This window comes from Lissotriton vulgaris, chromosome 11, assembly GCF_964263255.1.
Source record: "Lissotriton vulgaris chromosome 11, aLisVul1.2, whole genome shotgun sequence".
NCBI classification, from domain to species: domain Eukaryota; kingdom Metazoa; phylum Chordata; class Amphibia; order Caudata; family Salamandridae; genus Lissotriton; species Lissotriton vulgaris.
Window position 1 is genome coordinate 533,125,693 of NC_141699.1, and position 17,163 is coordinate 533,142,855.

A 17,163-nucleotide genomic window follows, 5' to 3' on the forward strand; every position below is an offset into this window, starting at 1 on the left:
GGAAGGGGCGTATTTTGGGCATCCTTAAAAATTGGTGGTGCCCATTCTCAAATGGAAATGGGCCCCCTTTGGACTTCTTCTCCTTCCAGAATTTGAAAAAAAGATTTTTTTAAGAGCAGGAAGTGGTTCAACAGACCGCGGCCTGCTCTTAAAAGATGAAACTTAAACATTTCCTTTTTTTTCTTTTTAAATGCATCCTGTTATTCTTTACAGGCTACATTTAAACATTTTTTTTATATTTTCTTTAAAAGTATTCACACACTTGGTGGTCTCTGTGATGGCTGCGATTTCTAACAACAACAGGAAAGTATGACGGATCCTGACAGCGCCTTGAGACCCTTCCGGGTGAGTGGCGGGCTATACAAATGCCCATGATTGATTGATTGATTGCTCGGCTGCGACCCATCCCGGAAGCACTTTTTCACGGATGTATCCGCCCGTCTTTTGGATCCCGTAACCCTGGGGAAAGGACCTACCCGTTTTTCACATACATTTCTACCTTCACGCTGTTATCCTCTTGATTTTTTTTACCCTTCCTGACCAGGTTGGAATTATCACCGGTCCAATGATCCAACCACCTTTTCTTTCATCTCGAGTCAGCCCTGAAGAGTCACAGGTGAGTCCCCAGGTGACGAAACACGTGTCGGCTGGTCAATAATACAAATAAAAATATCTACTAGTGTTGACCCTTGTTATTATTTCACATATAAATTCAATAACTGTGGATTGACACTCTCTACTGTTCCTGTAAACATGTGCCCAGGACTTGGTTTGAATGGCTGTGATTCCTAATGAGTCCCCAATTGCGACCTACCTCAGTAATATGCAAGAGGTAGGTCTATTTGCGACCCACAAGAAATCACTAAAGAAACTCAAGAGAGTTTCATACATTAGGAATACCGATTTCCTGGGGGCGTGGCTTAGCAAGCCACGATGGCGGCTGTGTCCTGCTGAGGCTCCGCGATCGGGCTAGCATCTTGCCCAGTTCCTGTGATCGCCGGGAGCCTCAACCTACAGCAACGACACCGGAGACGCTCACCCACACTGGGGCATCTTCTGGGTGAGCTGCGAAGGCTGCTGGCGAGCAGCGTGCACTGGAACATCTCCTACCTGTATCGGGCGCCAGGACCTAAAATGGCGGACGCGGCTCCGACTCATTGATGTGTATGCCACCGAGAGCCTGTTCCTAAGGTGGCGACCCTGAGCGAAGCGGACAGCCGGTGGATGTGGAGATCCCGGGAGAGCGGAGTGACCGGCCCACGGGGACATACCCCAGACCAAGCTTTCCTCCATAGCGGCACTTCGGCACGCAAGATGGCGGCTGCCATACCGGAGCTCCACTGCACCGGCGCTCCGACATATATGGGAGCCTGACCTGACCCCGGCACCGACCAGCCCGCCACCGCGAACCGCGGGGTACCTGTGGACGAGCCGCCTGCATAGCACGGCGCCCTCCGGACATCCACGAGCTTCACCTAGGGGCGGTGAGTGCCATTCCTTCTCCCCCCTCCGTGGATCCCGGCGCCGGCGTCCCAACGGCCTTCTGCCTCCTCTGGGGGCCCTCGGGGGGTTGCGGATCACATTGGCCTTTGGTCGGGGAGGCTGGAGCGCTCCTGCCACCACGAGCAGCTCAACGGACCCGAGTGCCTGACCTTAAAATGGCGCCCGCTGGGACCTGGACACCGTGACCAGCTCGAGCCCCAACTTGGGAGTAAAGGTGCCCCCCCCGAACCTGAGGTGGTAGCACGCCACATCGCAGACGTCCACTGCCCCGGACCCCTCCAGGGCCCCTGTCACCTGACCCTCGACCCCCAAGATCGGCAAAGACGCTGCACCACACGCCAAAGGGGGAGAGAGCAAGAACCAGTCGCACTCGAGATACCTTATCTCCTGGGGAACCTGGACAGTGGAGGGAGAGCCCCCTGATGACACGCACCCGTGGGCACCCGCACGACCTCCTGACACCAGAGCTACCGGCAAGCCACCACTGACACCCCGAACATGTGGGGACTCCCCGGGGTGAACCAGAGCCGGCCCTGGGGCCGAGAAGGACTGGGGAGGCCAGCCGGCACTGAGCTGCCACCTACCCGGATACACTGAGAGACGACGATCTGCCAGTCCCGGGGTTCACGAGGATCCGGGGGCCCTCTTGACAGCACCCATGGGGAAACTGAAGGCTTCGCAGGTGACAGCTGTCCCTGAAACGGCCATCAAGAAGATGCCACACACAAGGACGTGGACGCAAGCCAACGCGTCGCAAACTGACCCCACGCTATCGGCGAAGTTGGATCAGGTGTTGGCGGCGATTGAACTGTCTCGCCTTTCGATGGAGGAGAGATTGGGCGTCTTGACGACGGACATCAGCTTAATCCGCAACGATCATCGCAAGTTGGCGGACAGGGTGAAGGCAGGAGAACGGATTGTGACCGAGTTACAGCCCGCGGTGAAGAAGCAGGAGGCAGACATGAAGGAGGTCCTACGTCGCGTGGCGGTCCTCGAGGAACGCGCGGTGGATTTGGAGGGACGCTCGAGACGATGTAACATCCGCGTCCTGGGCCTGCCGGAGGGAATCAAAAATTCGGATCCTCTGACCTACATGGAGTCCTGCACCAGATCATTCACCCTGGAATGCGAACGGTCGGCATACTTCTCCATTGAAAGGGCCCATAGGGTCCCGGCCCGGGCACCCAAGCCAGGCCTTCCTCCACGACCCATGTTGGCTAAATTCCTGCACTTCTGAGACCACGATGCGGTGCTCCGGGCGGCCCGGACGGCGGGCCCTCTGCAGGTGGAAGACCAACATGTCATGGTGTTCCCGGACTATGCCCGAGAAGTCCAGCATCAGCGATCCACCTTTCTGGAAGTCAAAAGGCACCTTCGCGCAAATGATCTTCAATACTCCTTGCTATTCTCGGCCCGCCTTAAAGTGCTTCACAAAGGGAAAGCCCTCTTCTTCAACACGGCGGAGGAAGCACAGTATTGGACTGAGTTTCACTGCCCACTAATCCCTAAACCCGGACCCCAGAGGACACGCAACAACGACTCCAGACGATCCAGAAGACGGGGTGCGAGTCGTGCCCGATCAGGCCGCCCCAAAAGCCAGGCGTCCTCCCCCACGGGCTCACCCGACCTCACGCAAATCATGCAGGAGCGATGAGACGCCTTACTGGCGGTGACTGAACTGCACACGTCACCCCCGGCATCAGATCTGGAAGGTCAACCGCATCTGTTCACCCCTGAGAAGGACCGGGACAGTGATGGGACAATGTCGGGGTTTGGCCCAATCTCTTCCCCCCTCGTTGTGGCACACACATTGGACGCTGCCCTGGCCAGCCAACCTAACACCTGTTCGTGATGTATGAACTGTCAACTGCTATATCCTTCTCATGGTTGCCTACTGTATTGCGCGACGTCTAGGAGCCTAGACTGCTTGACCAGATAACTGTATGCGCTAGCGAGCGATAGACATTTCTCCTGCAAGAGCCTGACCCGCGCACAAGCCCAGCAGCGACACACGCTGCCACCCCCGCAGATATCTTTTGTATTTCTCCCCTAGTGGGACGCTAGTTTGGATATGCCACCTCCGGTGATATATCCTCAGTATTGGGACTGTTACCCACCCAAGGTTCTACTTGTTGTTAATCCCCTTAGTTCCTCCCCCAAGATTGTGGAAGCTTGGCACACAGGAGCACACGCGACACATAAGCACTGTCGGCCCTCGGGGACTGTAGGGAGGTCCCTTTCCCAACCACGACACCCTAAGGATGGCAGTCCCACAATCAGACATTAATGTCCTTACACTGAACGTACGAGGCCTACACACGCCCAGCAAACGCTACTCTGTTTACTCCTACATTAAGCGTATGTCAGCTAGTATTGCATTTCTGCAGGAGACGCACATTAACGCTACCGAACTCACTCGTTTGCAGGCCAAATGGTGAGGGATCTTTTGTGCCACACAATACTCAGCGTTTGCGCCCGGCGCATTAATCTGGGTCAGACCGGGCACTCCCCTCCGGGTGCTCCGGCGGGTAGTGGATAGAGAGGGCAGATATGCACTTCTGGAGGGAAGACTTGACGGACAGGGACTACTCCTTGGCAGCATTTACGCCCCTAACACGGACCAGGATAAATTCTGGGACCACCTCACGGGCATTTTGGCCCAGTTCACCACAGTTCCGTGGGTGCTAGGAGGTGACTATAACTGCATGCTGGACCCCACCCTAGACCGCTCGCACCCTCCCCCGCACACTCCCCAGTCCCCCGGAAGGCAGAGCTCTTCAGGGCATGGACCACACATTGGGCACTCACTGACGCATGGCAACACCTACACCCACTGGCTCGCATTTACTCATTCCACTCGATTCCACACAACCTCCGGGTCCGCCTAGACCGATTCCTATGCTCTGCACCAATCCTCCCTAAGATAACATCTACAGATTACCTAGGTCGGATCCTCTCGGATCTTGACGCCCACATCCTTCGCCTGACCTGGCGCCCCCCGCACCCACCAGTCCCCACCTGGCGCCTCCCTAGGGATTGCCTATCAGATCCAGTCTTCAGAGACGCACACAAAACCAGCATACAAGATTACTTCACACACAACACGGACACGGCATCGTCGGTACTGGTGGAGTGGGACGCGTTTAAAGTAGTGGCAAGGGGGGAATGCATCAAACAGGTAGTAGGGGTTCGCCGCACATTTGAACGGGCACTCCTATCCTCGGAGCAGGATCTAGCCGCACTCACTAAACGGCCTGACGACTCGGAGGAACACGCCGTGCTTACGGCCGAGGCTAAGACGGTGTATCACACAGCCTGCGCTGAACTCCGAAAATACAATTTTAGGGCTTACGCCTCTAGGGTGCATAAGGACAGAGACAAAACAGGGGCACTACTGGCCTAGATGGCGAGGCAGGACACCGAAATCAAGCCAATCACGGATATTATCAATCCGGAAGGTGTACTAGTGCGTTCACAGGCCGAGATCCTTCTGGCGTTCCAGCGCCACTATGCACAAGTGTACGGGACCCCGGCCCAGTACTCCCCGTCTCTTGTGGATCGTTTTTTAGACCCGCTGATGTTACCCGCGATATCGGATGATGACAAGCGCACACTCGACGCCAAGATAGTACCCTCAGACATCACCCAGGCGATACGTGCCATGTCTGGGAATAAAGCGCCAGGACTGGACGGCTTCCCACTAGAATACTACTCGACATTCTCTCCCCTAGTGGTCCCCCGACTATCTCGGATGTTCGGGGCATCTCTTCATTTAGGGAGGTTACCCCAGTCACTGCGGGAGTCCGTGATTGTCACCTTTCCCAAACCCCACAAGGATCCACTCCACATGGGGTCGTATCGTCCCATCACGCTCCTGTCGGCTGACTGTAAGATCCTGGGGAAAATCCTGGCTGATCGGTATGCACAGGTCATACGCCCACTAGTCCACCCCGACCAATGCGGCTTCGTTCCGGGGAGGAATACCTCCCAGAACCTCCGCCGAGTCTTCCATGTCCAGGATCAGGTACGTGACAGATTTCCCTGCGCCGCCTGCCTCATTATGGACCTGGAGAAGGCGTTCAACACCCTCACCTGGCCCTATCTATTCTCAGTCCTGCGGCGCCTCAACATCGGCCCGACACTCACGGCATACACACGCCTTCTGTATACCGATCTAACCACTCGTGTTCGTATCGGGAAACGCATATCACCGGCGTTTGGAGTTCGACGAGGCACAAGACAGGGGTGCCCCCTGTCGCCTCTCTTATTCGCGCTGGCAGTCGAGCCGCTGGCGGTTCGGCTGCACCTGGAGGGTGTGGACTGGGGCATTCTGCTTGCGGACGGCACACATTGCGTCTCCATGTACGCGGACGACCTTCTCATATACGTCCGAGACATCGAGACAGACCTGGCCCCCATAGGGGCAACGCTGGCGGAATTTGCAGACGCCTCGGGACTCCAGGTGAACTGGGACAAGTCCACAGTCTACCCCTTTCACTCGGGTCTACCCCCCCGGGAAGTCGAGCTCGGACCGCATAAACTCTCCTGGTCCGCAGAAGCTCCCCGGTACCTTGGTGTCCGCCTGTACCATACTCCAGCAGACATTTTCGAGGGTAACCACCGCAAAGCACTCGCTAGCCTACGCCCGACTGTTGCCTTCTGGAATAAACTCCTGTTGGCCCCAATAGGACAGATAGCCCTGGCTAAATTGGTGATGCTTCCCCGACTCCTTTACCACTTCACAAATTTACCGGTAGTGCCACCCAGGTCCTTCTTCCGCGACGTTGACTCCCTCCTAGGAACCCTTATCTGGGGCGCGGGCCGACACAGGGTTGCCCTGAAAACCCTTCAACTTCCCACGATGCAAGGTGGGCTCGGGGCTCCGTCCTTCGAGTCATATTTCCTCGCGGCACAGCTCCAATGGCTGTCATACTGGACGGCGGACCGTTACCCCCAAGAGACTTTTACCCCGACCGGCAGAGTCGCAACCCCGGAACTCACCCGCCTTCTCCTCCCGGGCACCAAGCCACGGCGTACATACCCCCTTCAGGTAGCGATAGCGCGCCGGTGCATGATGTGGATCCACCGGATATCCCCCAGTAGACCTCCATACTCCCCGCTACTACCGTTGATAGGCAGCCCCAGGCAGGACTCCTACTTCACGGCTCCACTGTTCACCGAATAGTCGCACTGTGGCATCACAGATCTGGAATCGCTCTTTGAAGAAGGCCAGCTGAAATCACTCGACCGCCTGGTCGCTGAATACGGGCTCCCCCCAGATTAATTCCTCAGATATAGACAGCTGCTCGATGGGTACCAGCCCCATTTTAATCTCCGAACTGGCGAGCCAGACACGCATCCAGTAATACATACTATCCTGCATATGGGAGTGGGACGCCACTTAGTCACCTGGCTATATAAATCCATCCGGGAACTCTCGCACGCCCCCCTGACGACCTTATGTGCTACATGGGAGGAGGACATAGGTCGCGCACTACACGACTCGGAATGGACTAAAGCACTTGAGGCCCCAAAACGCGTCTCTAGGAACGCCCGCTTCAAAAAGATCCAATACTATATCTTACACAGGGCATACCTCACCCCAGCGCGCTTGCAGAAGTTCTATCCCTCCACACCATTCCTATGCCCGAGATGTAGCTCCCCTGCTGCAGATTTTCGTCACATGTTTTGGAGTTGTCCCAACCTTCATCCCTTATGGCGGGCGGTGCACGGAACACTGTCGGAACTCACAGGTCTCACTACAATAGCCACCTGGGAGTCCAGCGCACTAGGCATCTTTCATGTCCCTAAGCAAGAACCGGTGCATAGACGCTTCGTGTCCTTAGCGCTCCTGTTGGCGAACAGGTGCATAGCCATGCACTGGCGATCCTCGGAGGGTCCCCCTATAGTAGCAAGGACGGGGGTGGTCTGTAAGTGGGCGGCGGCGGAAGAGGATGCTCTTAGAGAGGAAGAAGCCAGGGGCGCGCGTAAAATTCCCATATCCATGGAATGGGCCATGCTCCTCCATAGCTTCCGGCAGTCCATGCATGCAGGAGACCCACCTACTCCTCCCCCCCGCCCGAGAGAGCCAGTAGTCTCTACCTGGTGTCAACCATCCCAGGGCCGACTCCCGGTACCCCACGCATCCTAGCCAAATTCTCATCTGCCATACCACCCATCCGGTCACTCACATACACGGGTTGTATCTACCCCCTGTCCGCCCCTCTCCCCCCCTTGGAGTGCAAACTGGATGGCCCAGTGGCCCCCCCCCCGACGCCCGTCACCAGTATCCCCCTACTTAGACCCTGCTAGCGCCCACATGCTTCCCTCCCACAGTTTTGTCCCCCCCCCCGTTCTCTGGTAGCACCGCTATATGAACTGTACAGACCCCGATCTTACGCCCTTAAGGCGGGAACTTACATGCCTGTTATTATTCATCGTCCTCTTGGCGATGCATGTTCACTGTCTCCCAGCCTGCAGACATATTTGCACAATCTGTACTGACTAATGGAGGAAATGCATACTTGTACCAGTTGTATAAAACAAGAAAACGTTGCGCGCCTAGCTGATCGTGGCTGAATGTTGATGCCACGTCAGCAGATAATTTTCACTGTACCCATATACTTTGATGCAACAATAAAAAACAAATTAAAAAAAAAAAAAGGAATACCGATTTCCTAATTGTGATTTGGAGATAATTTCAATTAGGAAATCTGTATTCCTAAAGTTAGTCCATATGGTCCTTAGTTTGATTGAGGGAACAAACCCACTTAAACCAAACTGGAGTAGGCTGTCCCATATGCACCTCCTCTTGGTGTGAGCGATACAGGCTCCTTCACACTATGGAGAAGTGAGTTCAGGTGCTGCTGCTTTAAACACCCTTAGGTTGTCCTTTGTCCTTGGCTGATGTTATTGGAGCAGCTTTGCAACTGAATCTCAATTTCTAGGAGCCCTCCTGTATCACTTACTAATGGCTTTGAAGCCCTTCACTTGTCTTCAAACTGGATGTCCCTTTCATAAGCTCTATCCAATTGGAGCTCAGTACCTAGTCACTGGAACATTAGTTTATTTTCATTGATGCCCTCGGTCTCTGTCCTGTAGAGGACTCACCAATGGGTTGTGACTCCAATTCTTCATCCTCCATCTTTCCCTTGCTTCTTTCAGCATCTGAAAATGCCAGGATTTCCTTCTGCTGCTATTTTGAGCCTTGCATGTATATGAGATCCATTTCTAGCAATCTCTTTTTTACCACAACAAAGCTTTTTCTTTGCTACTGAACCAATTAGGTGAAATCTGGCAAGAATGGTCCAGGGTGATCTCTCCTGGTCACTGGCAGAATGGCATCACTAGATCTGTGACTGAGGAGCCTCATTATTGTAGCTCATGAGCGGTGACCTAGATGGTCTTATGGCAGGGTGGATTCTGGGCCTTGTGGGCTTGCTAATCTGAATATATAGTGGCCAGTACCTCATGGACAGCTTGTTTACTGACTGGCAAGAGAGATTGGTAACATTTCATGACGTGTACATGCTTTCCATGTGAATCTCCTTTGCTGTCTTTTACATTCACTTTGCCAGTTCTCACAATGTGTGTAGTGCAATATATACTGACTATTGCAACAAACTATGTGCTTGGAGACATTGCATCTTTGTTTCTTCTCTCACAAAGTCTGTCATTCTGTAAATCCTATTCTTTGTAAAGTGTAAATACAGTTGGTGAATTTGGGTTCTGACTTCAGTGATGAAGACTGGTTTGCTAGAGTGTTTATTTCAGTAGTGCTGAGTAGGACTGATAGGAGGGGTGGGTTTGTAGATGTCTAAGTGAAAACAGTTAAAGATAAAGTGTTGTATGGTAGCTGCAGACAATTCTCCAGCCATGTTCATTAAGAGGGGCACTTTCATCTTGTTTTCAGGGGCAGTACTACAAATGGGGGGCGTAGAAGCCTGGGTAGACTTTGTTTAAGTGTCATAGTTTTTTGCATTTATTGTTTAAGATAGACTTGTCCAACAATGCCAGGATAACATCCGTCCATGTTGATGATTCCTCCTGAAAATCTGCTTTGGCTCTGGTCCTCTTGGATAACATTGTGCTCTCTTGTTTCGATTATTTTTATCAAGTTCTGCTTCGTTGCCTCAGATCACTCCGGAGCCCTGGTAGTATTTATTCTTTGCTAATCTCAATTCCTTTGGTGACTCTCTATGATTTTCTCAGTTTCTGTTGTCATGTTGATTTTAGGGGGACTGAAGCAGATTGATGCTGGAGGAGCCACATATATCTCTGGTGTCACCTACAACTATGCTGTGTTCTGCATGAGCAACCCCACCACATCATCAAGAGCCTGGTCCCGGATTCAAGGGGAGATGAAGTACTACACCTGTGGACCTCTTGGGTGCTGGGGAGTCAACTCTACTGATGACATCCATTTCCGTTTTGGTATCACTCCAACTTTCTGCCAGGGAACCGTGTGGCAGCAAGTAGCTGGCAAACTCTCGATGATCGAAGTTGGTACTGATGGGTCTGTGTATGGAGTGACTGGTGAAGGAGCGGTATATCGCAGGTGAGGTAGAGGAGATGTGGAAGTGTCTTTCTCTAGAGAAGTTGTATGAACATTTTAATTGTAGTCTGTTTATGGGTCGCAGCGTTTCTCATGAAGAAGGCTAAGCATATGTTTGGACCTCCACTACCGGAACTAAGCCTCTTCCCCACTATGGCTCTGCAGTGCTTTATGGAAGAGCTTTTTCCAAATTCTAAAACCTCAGAGCAATGAAAGGGCCCCATCCCACTCACTCATATTACCATATACTTTTAGGTGGCTCACAATTAAATCAGATAATGTCACTCACTAAGCATGGGCGGAAAACCCGTTACGCTCGCGGATTTTGCGGATTTTCGGTAAATTCGCAATCCGCGAGATTCGCGAATTTCCCGCAAAATCCGCAAATTCGCACTCAGCGGATTTTTTTCTTTGCGGTGTAAGTTCGCAATTGCGAACATGTAGGTGCGGCGGGCAGCAACAATCTCGCACTCGCAAAATTACAAAAATTGCAATTCTGCACAAGAAATCTACTAGCAAGCAGCATAGACCTTCTGAAAATGATGATTTTTATCAGAATAACTCCTCAGGTTGACATTTGCCTGCACTTTTTTGGATTTGAGGCCTTTTGATTTTCTTTGGATAACTTTTGGATTAGAAATCAACTTTCTCATATAAGCTTGGTGGGGCATTACAGTTGCTGTAATGCTGTTCTGCAGAAAAACGAGTTTTGCAAAAGGGAAAGCAGGTTCAAAAGTTCAAACTCATCATTAGTAACTGTTCCCTGTAGTGCTTCCTGACAAGGGCCCCCCCAGAGTTTAGTTGCTAGTTGCAACAATTGTATGACCCTGCTCTGACCCTCACAGCAGGCTCATAGAATAGCTACAAGTAGGCCACAAAGGTCCTGGAAAAAAAATTGCGCTGCAACAGAAAGCAAATTACAGATAAGGAAGCAGGTGCCAGACTGGAATTTTAAAACAGTGACACATTAATAAATCAACCCCAAATTAATTCATGTCAGTTGAAGCAGGCAGGTGTGCTTGCTTTTCCCCCCCATAATCTACAGTGATGATGAACCAGAGGGTGGCATAAGGCATTGATGTACCATAGGGTGGCATGGGTGAAACAGAGGGTGACAGGGGTGAAACAGAGGGTGCTGGGAACCTGTGATGATGAACCAGACGTAGAAACAACATAATCGTGACCGTTGCGAGCCGACATGTAAGTTCGCAATTGCGAACTGTTACAAAACCTTCGCGAACTGTCAGAAATCCTTGCGAACTGGCAGAAATCCTTGCGAACACCAAAAAAAAAATCCGCAAATTCCCAGTTCATTTGCTAGTTGCAACAATTGTATGACACTCCTCTGACCCTCACAGCAGGCTCATAGAATAGCTATAAGTAGGCCACAAAGGTCCTGGAAAAATATTGCACTGCAACAGAAAGCAAATTACAGATAAGGAAGCAGGTGCCAGACTGGAATTTTAAAACAGTGACACATTAATAAATCAACCCCAAATTAATTCATGTCAGTTGAAGCAGGCAGGTGTGCTTGCTTTTTCTCCCCGTAATCTACAGTGATGTTGAACCAGAGGGTGGCATAAGGCATTAATGTACCAGAGGGTGGCATGGGTGAAACAGAGGGTGGCAGGGGTGAAACAGAGGGTGCTGGGAACCTGTGATGATGAACCAGACGTAGAAACAACATAATCGTGACCGTTGCGAACCGACATGTAAGTTCGCAATTGCGAACTGTTACAAAACCCTCGTGAACTGTCAGAAATCCTTACGAACTGGCAGAAATCCTTGCGAACACAAAAAAAAATCCGCAAATTCGCGAGAATTCGCGAATTTTGCGGATTGCGAGTTTGCAAATTCGCAAAATTCGCGAACGCCAGATTCGCAAAATTCGCCCATGCTTATCACTCACTATTCTGATTTTCATAGTCCATGCTGATGTGTTGTAGTAATAACAACTCTAATATTGCTAATAAAGCATCTTTATTTAGCATGAACCATTTATTTTCTCTCGGATGCTCATCTTTTGAGAGATATTGTATCCCAACTGGAAGAAGGAGGAATTGACATACTGCAGCTAAATTTACCAATCTCCCTCAATTAATAATGAATTTTTCAACTGGCCGGTGGAGTTTATGATACAAGCTCTAACAATTTATAATGATCTGGTTTGTCGTTGATACATTAACATTTGAGCGGATACTTTGAATGATTCTTTGACTTTGAATGTAATCCACGTTTAATCACTCCAACGGTTGGGACACAATACAAAATATAAAACCTACTTACCTGGAATGGCCAGCCCACCAGCCGGCAGGCTCCCGCCTCTCCTACTTCTTACGTCATCTTCCTGCAGACTCCCGGCCGCCAGGAGGAAGCACCCAGCAGACAGGCTCCTCTGAGCCAATCACAACGCTGCAATGAGTGCCAGCCAAACACTTCATGAACACTTTGGGAGTGAATAGCACTCCTCTCCTGCTTTGGCAAGCCAACCCCAGCAAAGGGACACTGAAAGCTATAGGGAAAATACCACGAGAATAACAATAGTTATTATCATGTTATTTTTCCGTTTGTTCAGTGGGGCAAGGCTCCTCTACCCTAGTGTAGGAGCTGCCACTTCTGACTACTACTGCATATATTTTGACATATTGGTAAAGTATCAGCAAAGAGTGTCATAAAACAGCAAACTAAAAAAGCGGTGGTTGACCCTCAATTTAACAAATGCAGATTGCTTATCACCAACTTAATAATGCAAATGTTAGTCCTAAGAAAGCTCAAGACCACTTGGCGTACAGGTTATGATAAGCAGTCTGACAAAATAAAATACATCCTTGTATTGAATAGCTATAATTGTGGCATCAGAGCTGCAAAAAAACGAACTATTATATGATTCAATGCTAACTCATGACATAAAATAGGCAACAGTTCAGCTCTATTTTGGATTTGAGGTCATTTAATGGGAGTAAATTGAAACTCTCTTGAGCCACAGTAGTCCAGTAGGATCATCTTTGGATGTTTACCCAGCACATACCTTAAGGGATACATGCACTGATATGGAGCCCCTCATAATAAAAATCATAAACTCCTCTCTTGAATTTGCAATGGTGTCTAATGAATTAAAGTGAGCAATAGCACACCCTCCATTATATAAACTGGGATTTAACTGAGATGATCCTACAAGCATCCCTTGATCAAAAGGATCCAGGGAATTACAGACCAATCTCCAGTCTCCCACTGCCTGCAAAAATAGTGGAAACTTTCTTGAACAAACAATTGGTCTCCTTTGTTGAGGCAAACAAACTTTTAGATAACACACTGTTTGGCTTTTGGACAGGCCACCACAGCACAGAGACAGCATTGCTCCAGGTAACTGAAGAGATCAGGCAGGTCTTAGACCAGGGAAAAGGAGCTGCCCTGATTCTGCTTGATCTCTTGGCGGCTTTTGACACTGGCAACCACCAACTACTACTAAACCACCAAAAGACATGTGCAATTGCAGGACAGGCTTGAAGGCTACTAAAATCCTACTTGGCAAATCGAGAACTGAGGTTCTGGGTTTTTAGGAACCCGGTGGTGCCAGGGGATCACACCCGAAGACCTCTGAGTTCTCCCTGTTCCGGACCACAGAAACCAAGAGTCTTCTAGGTGAAGTCAAAGATCAAGTTTTATTGGTTGCAACCAAGTAACATGTGTCCTAGAAGTACGACAGCACGGGCCTTAAGTTCTCAGGAGACTGTTCGTTTTTACAGAACCAGCCTTCTCCTTTTATACACAGTTTTACACTTCAGGCAAGAATTCTTGAGTTTATGATATGGTCATAGACATATTTACACAATAGAGCAAAACACGAAGTCATGACGGCCAACCCATATTTTAGATGTCCAGTTTGTGATAGATGACTCAGCCCAGCCCGGAATTACAATCAGATATCGATGAAAACCCCAATAAAACAGGGCACCTCCTTGTCATAAAACTGGCCATAAACAAGGAACATGGACAGGTGTATGTGTGCAGAAAACATGGTCTGTAGGTGGTGAATGGTTTATGGCGTGTTGTGCTTTGATGATATCTTACTCGGCCACTGGGCGAGGAGCTGCCCAAACAGGTTTGGCTGGAGGCGGTAGAGTCAGTTCGGCCAGGTCATGGGGAAGTCAGCTAAGGTGGACGTGTCCTTTCAGATCAAGCTCGACCTTAATCAATTGACTTATATGAGGGCAAGGCATAAGATGGATGCCGTTCACAAAATGGAGTCCGTGGGTTTGGAACGGAAACCATGATTTAAGGGTGTTAGCATCGCCCAATCATGACGCAAATGTACAGGGATAATGTCCTAATCATTACCGGTCTGCCGATACCAAATTCGTCATGGTACGATGGCATTTTGTGACACGAGTGTTGGACCTCGGTACCATATCACAGCAGGATCTGGAATTCCAGAACCACAGATCCTCCTTTTGCCCTCATATTTAGGCAATAACTCATGCTAATCTGAGTCCTAATCTGTATTGATGAATTCATGGAGATGTTGCTGTAGCATCATTCTGTTGCTCAATTCGTCCCTCGACACAGGCTTCCTTACACATGAAGTAGCACAAAGGCCACATATTGCAGGAGCGCACTGCACAAACAGGCAGAACATAAACAGAATGGCTAAGATCATCCCAATGAAGATCAGAGTTTTCCATCCCCAGGCAGATATCAGTTCCCAGAACCACCCGAGCAAGGACCAATCCCCTTTTTCCAATTGAAGGGAATCAGAGATTTTGTGTAATTTGGAGATGGCCTGGTACACTGTCGGAGCATTATCGGGGATGAAAATGCAGCAACTGGATTGGATCACTCTACATACACCACCACGGTCTGCGAGTATGACATCTAGAGCAATCCGATTTTGAAGGGTCATAAGTCGGTCCGATTGAAGCTCGGCAGTCAGGTTACTAAGGGCACCGTCCCGTCTCAGTCACGGCGGATTCAACTACCCTTGTTAACTGGCGAATGTTCCTACTGTTCACCATAGGCCCCAAAAACGGCAGAAAACCCTTTGCGAAGTCCCCAAACTCTTGACCCGCAGTGTCGTCTTGACTTACGACACACCCCTAACTGTCCTTGTCCGATGGTAATCTGCCCTGGCCGTGTAGGTGGGTGGCAGCAGAAACGAGATGAAACATGTGCCCGAGAAGTCAGGGGGCAACCATGTGTATGCTTTGTCATGGCAGACGAAGTATGTACCCTTAGCCGCCGAGAATGGAGGGGAAGTTCGGGATGCGAACACATACGTTTCCGTGCACACGCTCTTCCCCAACTATGCTTTGGGATCCCTACCAATACCTTGCAGACATAGGTGACCTCGGTGGGGTACTACCCAAACTAGTGAGGATTTCTTCGATTTCTGGCTCTTACTCAAAGAAATCCCATACCGAGTGCTGTTCCATCTACTGTACGGGGTAAACTCATCTTTGGGAATTGTCCGAGACGTGTCAATATCCCTGCTCATATTTCGTATTCCTGCCACTAGTGCCTTGTTGCTGACATTGCTCCCTATGGGACGCGGGGAATATGGTTCTATGGCAAACAGGAACATTGTCTGGAAAGCCCACAGAGAACCATAGTAACTGAATGGCAGGACGAAGTACGGGATGCCCCTATCGGCTGTGTGCGGCATAAGTCCACATATCCAACAGTTCGATGTGTTCATTACGGACTGGTGCTGGTGTAGGAGCTGGATGAATGAGTTGTTTACAAATTCTAGTCTTCTGGCGGACTCGTGTTCAGGCAAAGGGTGAAAGGAGTGTGTGGGAACAGTAGGAGGAGGTGTGGGCTGAGTGTTATTTATAAGGGTAACTTGGAACGTGGATAAAGTAAAGCTAATCAAGAACATCGTTATGCTGCACAACAGTAAAATACATACTATCAAGAATCTCTTTTTGGCCATCACGGTGCATATTTGCTTTTTAAAGTTCATGGGTCTGGCAGGTCTCTCTACCCTCGGGAACTCCATCCTCTGGTTGCTGCCCGCGGTGGGAGTTTGATTCTGCCAAGAATTGCGCTCTGTCCAGTCCGGGTTAATTCCCTCAGACCGACCAGAACCGTTGACCTAGGCGTCCCCAGCTGCACTCCTCAGACTTCAACCGCGGCCCTAGCAGCAGAACCGGATGGCGGTTCGAATATCAAAAATGAGCAAGTTCCCTGGGCGAGAGAGCTGTAAAATCAAAAATAGTTCTTAGGGGAAAGAGAGTTACATAAGTGCACTTTTTATTAGTCCCTTTTTCTCGACCTCAGATTATATCGTTGCTTCCCAGGTACGGTGTGGTCTTTGAACAATGTTTCAGGTTCTGTAGTGTCCAACTGCATTGACGGTGGCACAAATCCTTGCAAAATACGATCACTCTCCTTTTCTGTACCAGTTCCTTTCAGTCGTGCATCTCTGAAGAGTGTAAAGTGAGGTACAGTTTCAGTCTCAGAGGCAGCGATTCCGTTCTGGACCCACCGGTCATATGGAAGGGGCAGTGGGACCCGTTTACAATGGGCGCTGTGCACCCAATGTTTTTTACCGTGGACACGTACTGCAGAACAGGTAGATAGCAGGACCTGGAAAGGTCCAGTCCAACGAGGCTCCTCGTTCTTGGTTCGCCTGAAGTTCCGGACTAGGACCCAGGAGCCAGGTTTGATGGCGTGGCCTGGATCATCAGACGCCGGTGGAGAGGAGCTGTGGACCTGTTGATGTAAAATATGCAGTTTAGTTGTCAATTCGTGTAAATAATCAAGCAGTACAGGGTGCTCTATCTCACTGAGCCTTCTGGGCCTCTGTACCCCCCATATATTTGCTGGGCGCCCGAACATGATCTCGTGTGGGCTAAGTCCCAGTCTAGAATGGACAATCATTCTGGTAGATAGGAGTGCTAAAGGCAAGGCGTCAGGCCATTTAAGACCTGTGCTGGCTTGGATCTTGGCTAGTTTGAGCTTTACGGTGCCGTTATAGCCCTCTACTAGACCTGCTGATTGGGGGTGGTTTGCAGCGTGGAATTTCTGGTGGATGCCTAGACATTCGCACACTCTCTTCATCACCCGTCCCAGGAATTCACTTCCATTATCACTCCAGACCATTCTAG

General features: G+C 50.2%; 1 protein-coding gene across 1 annotated transcript in view; it reads left to right on the forward strand.

The window, feature by feature from the left end:
• LOC147683104 (fish-egg lectin-like) overlaps positions 1–17,163 on the forward strand; it is a 339,260-nt gene that overhangs the window by 231,046 nt on the left and 91,051 nt on the right. The window contains exon 3 of the mRNA XM_086944782.1: positions 9,739–10,060. Within this exon, the coding sequence (XP_086800908.1) occupies positions 9,739–10,060 (322 nt within the window). The remainder of the gene's footprint in view (positions 1–9,738; positions 10,061–17,163) is intronic.